An 11,720-nucleotide genomic window follows, 5' to 3' on the forward strand; every position below is an offset into this window, starting at 1 on the left:
GGACAGCGTAATTGCAAGGGATGCAAGAGACTAAATAACTATCTTATATTGCTTATATACTATTTTGATGGGTGCATTGTGGTGGGGGGTTGTATCTCTCTCCCTATTGGTCGCAAGCTCCAGGCTACCCTTTTCCTTTGCCAGATTAAAATATAGAATTTATATAATTTGATTTGGGGAATAAAATACCCACTTAATATTAAGTATTCTTCACAATAATAATGTTTGGATAATTTATATAGCGCCATTTTTGTGAAACTCACCTCAAGGGCGCTGAATCTTCTTCTTCCTTTTTCCTTTATTTTAAAAAACTATATTTATTATACCGAACTTACAAGAATTACAACATTACTATACTAACAAGGACAACAGGTTTTATTTACACTAAAATATCTTTACATACATTTGAATAAGTTTACATACATTTTTATTGATAATATTTAGACATTGGGAATGTTAACTATGATAATGATAAACCTAAATACTCAATTAAGAGTTCTTATAATTACAAACAATGAATTGGGAAAAATAAGGTCAGGTCAACTCACCATAAATTATAATTTATGATACGGAGGGTGTATATGGATGGATGAAGTAAATTATGAGCATGTACGATTATTATATATTTCTGAAGATGAATGTTGTGTTAAAGTCAGTTAAAACATAATTAAAAGAAATAAAATTAACTAATTTGGATAATTTATTTATACTTTAACATTTTTTAAATTAGCGCTGTGAGATAGCCGGCGAAGCTCTATCTGTTTTTTATAAATTTATCTAGGAGTCCTACCTTTCTCCCACAAAATGATAATTATTTACAATAGTTATCGTTAGATGGTGCTAGTAGTACTAAATACAACTTATCACCGGCCCTTGGACTTGTGACGTACGTCGGTTTCTATTACCGAGATTGACGAGATTATCCCTTCGCTTTTGTCAACACGGATGGTTAGTGGTTAGGGCCGGCGGTCAGCTTTCAGGTAGCGAGATTAGCTCCGTTGGCCAAGTACCGGGTTAACTTCTTTTGTTATTGATTTACCGTTACACATAAAGCTGCGGTTAGGTATGCAGAGTTAGCGAGCGAAGTTCTTAAGAATAATGACCCGTGATCCTGTGCTTCACAGGTAGCTGTCACGATTGAACTTTTTATGTGTCGATATACAATTCCTCCGTATAAAATGTTCAAAGCTTTAAAGCTGATGGTAATTTTTCATCACCCGCAAAATAGCAGAGTATCAACATGTATTACTATATTGTTTTTTTTTTAATGCTGATGTTTTTTGTAGATATTTATTGATAAAACTCTATAGTTTACGAATTATTTGTACCTAATTATACAAGGTTCTTCTTCAGCCTGTAGCTGTACACTTCGAAAAGTAGGTATTTTCCATTCTTCTCCATGCCAAATGGTCTTAGGCTATTTGTATCCACGCTGTTCCCGAATACTCTACAATATTATTTCTCCAGCAGTTGGGGTCGTCCGAGTTTTTAGAAGTTGTCCAAAAGCTCCAGCACAGTAGTCACAGTAGGTACTATTTATCGTCTGAGCCGCGAGCAACATGAATGGCCAGCGCCATTTTAACGTTGCAACTCTTTCAATAATGTTCAGCAGTCCTGTTTTGGTTTTATTTCTTATTTCTAATTACAAATGCGTACAAGGTTGACTATTCATAAAATAAAATTATGACATTATTTTGCAAAAAATAATATTTTTAATTATCCTTTAATTTTTTTAATTTACCTACTTGAAATAATTCGAATCCAAATACAGAATAATAATTTATTTTAAGTGTCAAACTACGCTTACCTACCGGCACAAAAACGAAGCTCTTCTTTCCAACAAGGATGCACTAGTAGAAATACGATTCAAAAAAATACCTATTATAAATGTGAGAATTTTAACAAATTAAAATATTGTCAACGATTTACTAGTCGTGAAAATGCCTAATTAGGCAATAGCGCTTATTGTTCGAAAACAACAATACAATAAAACCTAATAATGTTATTTATATTTTTATCAATATTATTGATTTAATATTTTTGTTAATAAAAAAATATGCCAAATTAAATTGTAAATTTATTAAACCTAAATTAAAAAACAAAATATTGTTTTACAAAAGTGATACCCTGTAATTTATGAACTTATACATCATCAGTTGCAAATAAAAGGATGACGATGAGCATTTTCAATCAATTTTATTATCTTTCGCTGTAACAATATTAAAATTTACACCATTACTTTCAATGGCTTTTATCTCGCAGGCTCTGAAAAAGGTTTTTAGACGTTTTAAATTGGAATGAATTTAAAAAGATAAAATTAGAATATTTCTTGTTCGTATACAAATATTTTAATAAATGAAAACTCGGGTAAATTTGACAATTATTTTATTAAGTTAAAAACATAATATTTAAATAATATTATAAAAATAGAGCTGGTTCAACGTCTACATTAAAAATATATTCGTCGAAAAAATCTTACACGTTATTTATGTATTTACATAAAAAATGACATTGACATAAATATTTTCTTTAGCTCTAGCAACGCAGTGACCTATGTACCATTAGGAGAATAAAAAAAGCAAGGAGAATTTTTACTCCAAAATAAAAATTCGCCAATTTTCGATTGAATGGCTGAAAATATTCTTTTGGAAATAACATAACGGATTTTTAAAAATATTTATATTCACCCAAAGCGCCTTTATACACCAATAATAGAAGAAATTGACGTATTAAAAAAGAAAGATTTAGTAGAAAAGTTCAAAACTGGATTTGGATTGGACTTAAGATGAAAAAACCCCAGAGTTTTTGTGATATTGGAATATATCATTGTTGATTTGTAGGGAATCGAATCGTAAACTACATTTACTAGACAAAAGGCTGTCATGTTCGAAATATGCATTATGTTTCTAGTTTTCATGATTCATCATAATATGTTTTTTCAAGTTTCCTTTGTAAAGACTTTTGTAATCACACCCTGAACACATGTGAAAAGGTTTTTCACCGGAGTGATTCAAGATATGTTTTTTCAAATTCCCCTTGTACGAACACGTGAAACTACAGTGCGGACACGAAAACGGTTTTTCACCAGTGTGCTTCAACATGTGTGTTTTTAGAGTTTCTACACGTGTGTAAGAAAAATTGCACTCTAAACATGAGTAAGGTTTCACATTATCATGAATTAACAAATGTTTCGTTAAATCACTTTTGATGGAACACGTATATTTACACTGAGAGCAAGAAAATGGCTTATCGCCAGTGTGATTAAACGAATGAAGTTTTAGCAAGTATTTTCTAGTACATGAATAATCGCACTCTGAACAGGAAAAAGGCTTTTCACCAGTGTGAGTGAATAAGTGATATTTTAAAGTTTCTTTTCGAATACACGTATAATCACATACTGTACATGACAATGGTTTATTACCCGTGTGATTTAACATGTGTTTTTTTAAATCTCCTTTGTATGAGCATGCGTACGTACACTCTAAACACGAAAACGGCTTTTCACCACTGTGAGTGTACGAATGGCGTTTTAAGTCATTTTTTTGAGAACATGTAAATTTACACTCAGAACAAGAGTAGGGTTTCACAGGAGAATGAACTAAAGAATGTCTTTTCAAATGACTATTTCGCGGGGAACTGTAGCTACAGTCTGGACAAGAGTATATTTTTGGTACGGTTTTAGAAGGGATTTGGTTTTGCTTGGACAGTGTTTTGGAAGATATGTTTTTACTTTTTGTCGTATTCATAGATTTCTTTTTACTTTCCTTTAAATCTGAAATGAAAAATCAATTGTATAATACACTGTAACAGTAAGCTAAAACAATTATAAGTAAAATTAAGTATTTTTGACCAAAAGACAAAAGAATGGTCAAAATTTATATTGTATTATCGTCATTTCTCCAACAATTGTATGTTTCTAATTGATGCTCGGGGCATTGTATAGGGAAACAAAATATACTCTTACTTAATAATGTACGTTTATCAGTCTTACATGTCAGATGACAGTTGAGGGAAATTGTGAAATGTTATTTATCAAAAATACTTTTTTTTTTAATATTCAGTTTTCCTTGATAAGAATCGAACATAATCATTGATTATGCTAAAAAATCATAATTTAATTTGAATTTTTTCATTACGAAATTTGTTTAAAGTTCGTAAAACCGACAAGAGTCGAGCAAATAAAATTTATAAACATATTGAAAAACGTTTTAATTAGTTGAAAGCATAATATAATGCCAAAAATAGTTTTTATGAAATAAAATTCAATGTTTCATAATATTACTGTTTACGAGCGCTCTTGAGATTCTTTAGTAATTGATATATAACATTACGAAAATAGCGGTATTCGCCATAATTCTAATGTTTTTGTCATTTTCAAATACGATAAGTTAGGATGTAATAGTAAAATTATAAAAAAGAAAATAACTTTCAACAAAATTTCGAGTTTGTCAAAATTTTAGTAAAAAAAGACTGGATTTAACCTCCAAGGATTATATTATCTTCTCTAAAATGTTTGACTATATATTATGTTAAGTTGAAAATATTTATACTCACTGGAATCACTTTTCGTGTTGGACGATTTCAAACATTCTTGTTTAATATTAGCATAAGAAATACTTATTTCTGTGTCGGGAGTCTTATCATCTGTTTCAGTGTCTTGTAGTTCAGCACTGGTCCCCGGTTCAGTAGAGCCAGGTCTTTTATCCCAGGTATAATCGTAAGGTTCAACCTTAATAACATGAACCTCGGGGTAAACATTATTTGTAGCGGAATATGAACTGCTATCATATTGTGGTACATTTATAATAAATTCACCAGATTCTGGTTTGATTTGGAGTGGATCAGCAGTGAAAACATTCGTTTTGTCAATGTCAGTCCCGGGCTCGACTTTGACGGTAAAACCTAGCTCATCATATCCTTTTCCAGCATGGAGAATATCTTCTTCTACATTTTCAGTCAACGGTTCAGTCTTTACGATCACAGAAGCAAATTCCATAATTATTTATTGTATTCATACACATTAAGACTTCTTTTAGACTCTAAGTTTACTTACTGCAAAATAAATAAATAAACGTAGGCGTTTTTAAGTCTGACAAACGCACCTGCACCAAGAAATGTTCTCTACACAATAAGGTCGAAATTAAAACTACATAAAGAATATTGTTTTGTAAGCAGACATAGCGATATGATGTTGTTTTATATGAATTAAACATCCACCTTTACTTTAAAAACATAATTTTTCACACGAATACAAATGACACATCACTAAAGGCGGCCATTTTGAAGTTTGCTTTCCCATAGATGAAATATAATCACAGATTTTAGAGAAAACCATTCAAAGACAATAAATTTACTAAAAATAGCAGAACCTACTTGGTTTCTTAAAATGCCAAATACTGAAAAATATTATTTTTATTTAGAAAAAAAAATGGGTTTGATGCTTAGAGTATATGTGTTTGATGACTCTTTTATTACATAATATTAGAAAAAAATGCTTTTTTACTTAAAAAGTTACTTTTAAAGAACAAGCGGCCTCCGTGGTGTAAGACATTAGATTTGTGCACGGAAGGTTCCAAGTTTGATCCTCGGTAAGAACAAAAAATAAATATTGAATGAATTTTCTCTATTTTCTCTAACCATTGTAATTATTTCTGTGTACAATGTGGTGTAAAAAATCAAGAACATGACACTTTTAATTTGAATTGAGCATAATATCGTAGGCCTACTGCCAAAAGTTATATACCTGTTTCATAATGATAAAAAAGTCAAAATGTTATATAACACCTTACTTATAGAATTTTAAACATAATGTTATATAACACCTTACTTATAGAACTTTAAACATATTATATTGACTTTTTCACTGGAAGAGCACGACAAATTAACTAAATTGTGACATCTTACAAAATTTTGACGATGTCACTTCGTAATTTCTGGAAAAAAGTCGACATTTTTATAAATATATATAATCGTATTTACATTTTTTGAGTAGTACATAAACTAAATACTGTTGAATTTGACAGAAATAAAAAAAGTTGTAAAATTTATTTTTTAATACTTAGAGCTGTGAATTACTGAAAATTCGTTATATGAAAAACGTCTTTTTTTTCTGTTTTGTTCATGTTAATATTATATGGTCAAGAATGGTTAATGTTATACTGAGCGTAAAGTGACGACTTAAACCAGCTAATGACCAGTCATAAGCCCTCTAAATGCCCTTTTAATATACTTTTTAACCCTCTACCGCATGAATTGACGGCCTCCGTGGTGTAGTGGTCAAGACGCTTGACTCACGCCCGAAAGGTTCCGGGTTCGATTTCCGGTGAGAACACAAAAATTAAAATGTGATTTTTCTCAAGCCTGGGTGTTCTGTAATGTAATTCACCACTGTAATTGGGCTGCCTGGCCTGTTGTGGTGCAAAAAAAAAGAATTATTAAAGATATACAAATATATTTTTTCTGTACACGTGTTTACTTCAGCATAACTAAATTTTATACAAAATAAAAATAGTTCAAAAACAAGATGAAAATAGAAAATTTCATAATATGAAACACATTCCGTGTTCCTAAGGATTCATTTTATTCATATATTTTTTTTTAGCTCTAACTATTTATTTTTCTCTGAAAAATGAAGCATTATTTTTATAGAACTCGTCAAGCCGGGCGCGTTGCACAAACTTTTTAATTATTATTGTTACATTGGAAGGAATGATGTTGAAGTAAATTAGTGTTTTTCGTACGTCCCTGTTTGACCATGATTATCCTAGTTTTGCAAATTGATCAGGGTCTGTTTAGAGTTTTGTCCCGGCCACGTGAAAAAAAAAATTCATTCCAGTGAGATGAACGATTGGTAACAATAATACAATAAGCAAGTGAAATAATGTAATGTTGATTTGCGTCAAATTTAGGGTTCAGAATAAGTTACATAATTTTTTTTGTGTTTTTATCGTTTTAACGTATTTGCCTGGAATTATGTTATTGCTTTACATCTTGGTATTTAAAAAAAATAAAAAAATAAAGTAATTTAAAAACAAAAAATACTAAGATAATAGTATTGTACAAAACCCCGATCAAAACAATCCTGACACATCCCCCCGAAACTTGGGTTATGACAAATAATATTGAGAGAACCATTGCAGCTTTCGAATGAAGAATCCTCAGAGTTGTCTACGGCTCCGTGAGAGAAACAACAATTGGCGTCGTCGCTACAATAGGGGGTATGTTATGAAATCTATGGAGCGTCCGATGTAATCTCCATTAAGGCGCAGCGCTTGTGGGCTGGCCATATAATAAGAATGGACGACGAAAACACCATGAAACGCCTTACTCTGTGCCACAAAGACGAAGACCAGGCCGGCCCAAAATGCGATGGATGGACTGCATCAGTGCAGATATGACAACATTGGAAGTGAGAAACTGGAGAGGAAGGGCAGCAGACCTGCAAGAGTGGCAGAAACTCCCAGATTCAGCCAAGGCCCACCCACGGCTGTCGGGCTTATGATGATGATGATTTAAATAACTAGTAAATTTAAACGGACTGAATAAATTATTATAAATCTTGCTTTTAAAATATATCACACTGTTTATCTACATATTTTAGTAATAAAACAACTTTCGGGGTTGAAATAAACATAGTAAAAATCGAGAAGATTCGTAGTTATTACGAAAAGCCTACGTATTATTATGTTATGTGATATAATTAACACGGGCACAGCCTAAAGAGCTAAATATGTTAGTTAATATATACAAATGTCATTTGAAATAAATAAATAAATAATATATTATGTACCATTAGAAGGAAGGAGATTAAATAAATAAAACAGTTTTCATTATGGATAGTAGAATGACATTGTATTATTGTATAAAATTCTACACACTTTTAATGATTAAATAATGAATCAATTCAATTTTAGAAGCCATAACTAGAAGTGTAGGTAGATATCTTATGGAGATTATTGAATTGTGTATTTATTATGATTAAGTATAACCGAAGTGTAGAATTATTAAATTATTCCTAGAGTTTTTTAAAAAATAAATTTCCTTTAACATATTTTATTGTGAGTAGATACATGAATCTTTATATAAACGACTATTTTATATTTCTATGTTTAGGCTTATAAAGAGTAGGTATAGTTCTGTGCGAGTAATTTCCTTACTAGAATTCTGGACGAGTATTTTCGACTCGATGGAAGCTCTCAGGTAAAAATATCAACAAAAAAAATTGGGCGGAGAGCAGTTTGCCTTGTTGTGTAGTGGTTGGCACGTTCACCTACCATTGGTGAGGTTCTGGGTTCGACTCCTGATAGGTTGGATGTAAATCATTGATTTTAAAGGATGTTCAAACTGCAATATTTCATTGATCCTGGATTGGCACCTGAAGTGTGAGACTGATCACTTTACCTTCATGTAACAGATGATCAAAATAAACTGCATTTGGTTAACAAATGTAGTGGCCTATGAACCATTGGGTGCGGAACTCTCGTTAAAAATGAGCCATTGCATGGTGGGGGGGGGGGTATCTAAATGGTTTTTTTTTTTAAAAAATTTTTAAATTTTATTTTTGCACCACAACAGGCCAGGAGGCCCAATTACAGTGGTGAATTACATCACAGAACACCTAGGCTTGAGAAAAATCACATTTAATTTTTGTGTTCTCACCGGGAATCGAACCCGGAACCTTCCGTCTGTGAGTCAAGCGTCTTGACCACTACACCACGGAGGCCGCCATTTTCTTATTAGAATGAATATTAGAGAATCTTACTTCTCATATGTTTCCACTTTGAGTAGTGGCTAATTACCAGTATGAGTTAGAAAATGCTTTTTTAAATTTATTTTTTGTGAACAAGAGAAATTACACTTAGTGCATGAAAACGGTTTCTCTTTAGAATGAGTTCGGAAGTGTCTTTTTAAATCTACTTTTTTATAGCATGCGTATTTACACTCCGTGCAAGAAAACGGTTTCTCACCCGAATGAATAAACATATGGGTCTTTATAGAACCTTTATGTGCGCTTGTGTAAGAACATTCGGGGCATGCAAACGGTTTCTTATCGGCGTGAGAAAAGAGGTGTCGTTTTAAGTTTTCTTTCTGTGAACATTTGAACGTACACTGTGAACATTTGAATGGTTTCTCACCAGTATGACAATATAAATGTATTTTTAAACTCCACCGTGTAGAACACGTATATGGACACTCTGAACATGAAAATGGTCTTTCACCAGTATGAGTTGAAATGTGTTTCTCTAGATCGCTTTTTCTAGAAAATGAACGGCTACACTCTGAACAAGAGAAAGGTTTTTCACCACTATGGATTGAAGAATGTCTTTTCAAATCGCCTCTCAATGAAGACGTATAATTACATTTTGAACATGAAAATGGTTTGTTGCCCGAATGCGTAAACATGTGCGTTTTTAAACTGCTTCTTTGTGAACACGTGTATTCACATTCTGTACATGAGAACCGCTTTTCACCAGTATGAGTAAACATATGTGATTTTAAAGATGCATTTGTAGAACAAGTGTACATGCATTGTGAACAAGAAATGAGTTTCTCCCCGGTATGAATGAACATGTGTTTCTTTAACGATCCTTGAAGAGTACACGAGTAATCACACATAGTGCATGAGAACGGTTTCTCACCCGTGTGTTTAAACAGGTGATATTTTAAAGATCCTCTATGTGCACATGTATATTCGCACTCTTTACACGAGTATTCTTTTTTCGGAGAGTTAGAAATGACCTTTGTGTTGACTTCTGAGCATTTTTTTTCTGCGTCCTTTTTCGCGTCTGAAATTAAACGTTATAATGTATAAACTGAGTATAAAATAAGCATAGTAATAAACTTGGTGTGAAAAAAGCAATAATTTTAAATACACTATTTAGGTGCATTGGAAAATACTTGGACACCATAAGTTTAAGAACTGTTTTTAACATGTTTATTTACTAAACAATTAAAATGATTCAACATGGAAAATCATAAATTTAGTGCATGAATATTTCTTTTATGTTTATTTACTGACCAACTTGTTTTAGAAAATTAAACAGAAGATAAGAATAACATAATGCTTATTATATCAAAACAACAAAATTTAAAAACTATATTAGAAAACAAACCTTTAAATATTAGTTTGAAAAAAATTAGACACAAAGGTAAAGTCAACGTTAAATTAATAACAAAATTTTACATACTAAATAATATTTAACAATACCGTGATATATGTGTGAAGAATTATTGATTCTAAAAAATCTGAGAATTTCGTGAAAAAATAGCAAAATCAATATGAACATAATCAAAATATCAGAGAAAAGGTAAATATCAGGCTCTCATTCAGTAAAAAAAGGCGATGTCACAGAATTAAATTTTATATAAGAAGTCTTAAAAATAAAACTACTCACTGGATATATGTTTAGATTTTAAACAGTTCTGTTTAATATCAGGATGAGCGATACTTATTTCAGTACAGGCAACCTTTTCGCTGCGTTCACTGTTTTGTTCAGAACTGGTTCCTGGTTCAACTTTTGGTTCCTCGCTTATTTTTTCATCCCAGGTATATAAATCTTTCTTAATGAAAGGTATTTCTGGGTAGTCAATCTCATTCTTTACAACGGGATCTCCACTAGTCAGAATATCATTAGAAACATTGCTAAACTCTGATTTGATAAAAGGATAAATATTGTCTACTTCAGCAACTGTTTCGAGTTCAGTTTTAACAGTAGCGACACTTGACTTCTCCTCTTTATTAGGACATGGTGACTCTTGCCCGGAATGAAAAATATCTCCTATATCGCAAGTCCCCGGTTCAGCCTTCACAGCAACAACACCTAGTTTCTCATTTGTATATTTACACTGCGCTTCTTCCCCAGAGTGTAGAATATCTCCTTCTATATTGCTAGTTCCAGGCTCTTCCTTGACCCTTACAAAATAACCTTCCATTTGGTCTTCAAGATATCTGTTGATTAAATATACATTTTAGAGTAATTTACTTGTTCTGCATAAGCATTGCATTAAGGAAACGCGCACACGTAGATTAAGACATACATAGTATATCGAATATGACTTATTTTAATTAACTTAACATAACTCGAAGTATCAAGTGTCCATATTACTAAAATAGTTACAAATTGTTCACGACCTATAAATATAGATACCTGGATGAATGGACGTGTACCTACTTTATAGAAAAAGACATAATTTGATAGCATACAAATCTCTTTACTTACATATTCATCAATTCGAGGAAAAAAATCAGTTCTGAATAAAGTTGACAGCAAAATCGTCTTCATTTGCATTTTATTTTATAACCATCATGCTATAAACGTCAACATACCGGGTGGCCATTTTGTGAAAAGAAAATGGACAATAATCATTTTCTACATTGGCAATGGTTCATAGAGCACAAAAGCGTTCTGAAAGCTGTTACGAATAATACAACATTTATATTACCTACACTGCATTGTCTTTTGATTCCCATTTTCTAGTGCGAATATTCACGACTAATTGAATATGACCCTAAAATTTATTAGGACGAATCCCAAAAACTTTAAAAAAAAACATGAAATGCGTATAGATGAAATTATTATCGCGATACAAGTATTTCAGTTGGTATTTAATACGACGCATAACACTGCTATGGTTGAGGTATGAAAATGAATTTCTAGTCAATTTGATAATGAATTAATGAAAAACTTTAATATAAACGAATTATTTTTTTTACAACATAA

The 11,720-nt window shown here is 31.6% G+C and overlaps 1 protein-coding gene and 1 long non-coding RNA gene across 2 annotated transcripts; both read right to left on the reverse strand.

Annotated features, from left to right (window-relative positions):
- Nucleotides 1–3,664: 3,664 nt before the first annotated feature.
- LOC148280844 (uncharacterized) lies at nt 3,665–5,287 on the reverse strand. The gene is made up of 2 exons (XR_015822486.1): nt 4,555–5,287; nt 3,665–3,772 (listed from the first exon to the last, which is right to left on the reverse strand). It is a non-coding gene; the product is annotated as an uncharacterized LOC148280844 (long non-coding RNA).
- A 2,542-nt stretch (nt 5,288–7,829) lies between these two features.
- Nucleotides 7,830–11,335, reverse strand: LOC148280845 (uncharacterized). The gene is made up of 3 exons (XM_088227693.1): nt 11,220–11,335; nt 10,395–10,948; nt 7,830–9,785 (listed from the first exon to the last, which is right to left on the reverse strand). The coding sequence occupies exons 1-3, from the start codon at nt 11,225–11,227 to the stop codon at nt 8,791–8,793; spliced, it is 1,557 nt and encodes a 518-aa protein (XP_088083819.1). The 5' UTR covers nt 11,228–11,335; the 3' UTR covers nt 7,830–8,790.
- Nucleotides 11,336–11,720: the final 385 nt, after the last annotated feature.

Source organism: Micrasema longulum, unplaced genomic scaffold (assembly GCF_059751315.1).
Source record: "Micrasema longulum isolate JH-2025_06_02 unplaced genomic scaffold, ASM5975131v1 h1tg000527l, whole genome shotgun sequence".
Lineage (NCBI taxonomy): Eukaryota > Metazoa > Arthropoda > Insecta > Trichoptera > Brachycentridae > Micrasema > Micrasema longulum.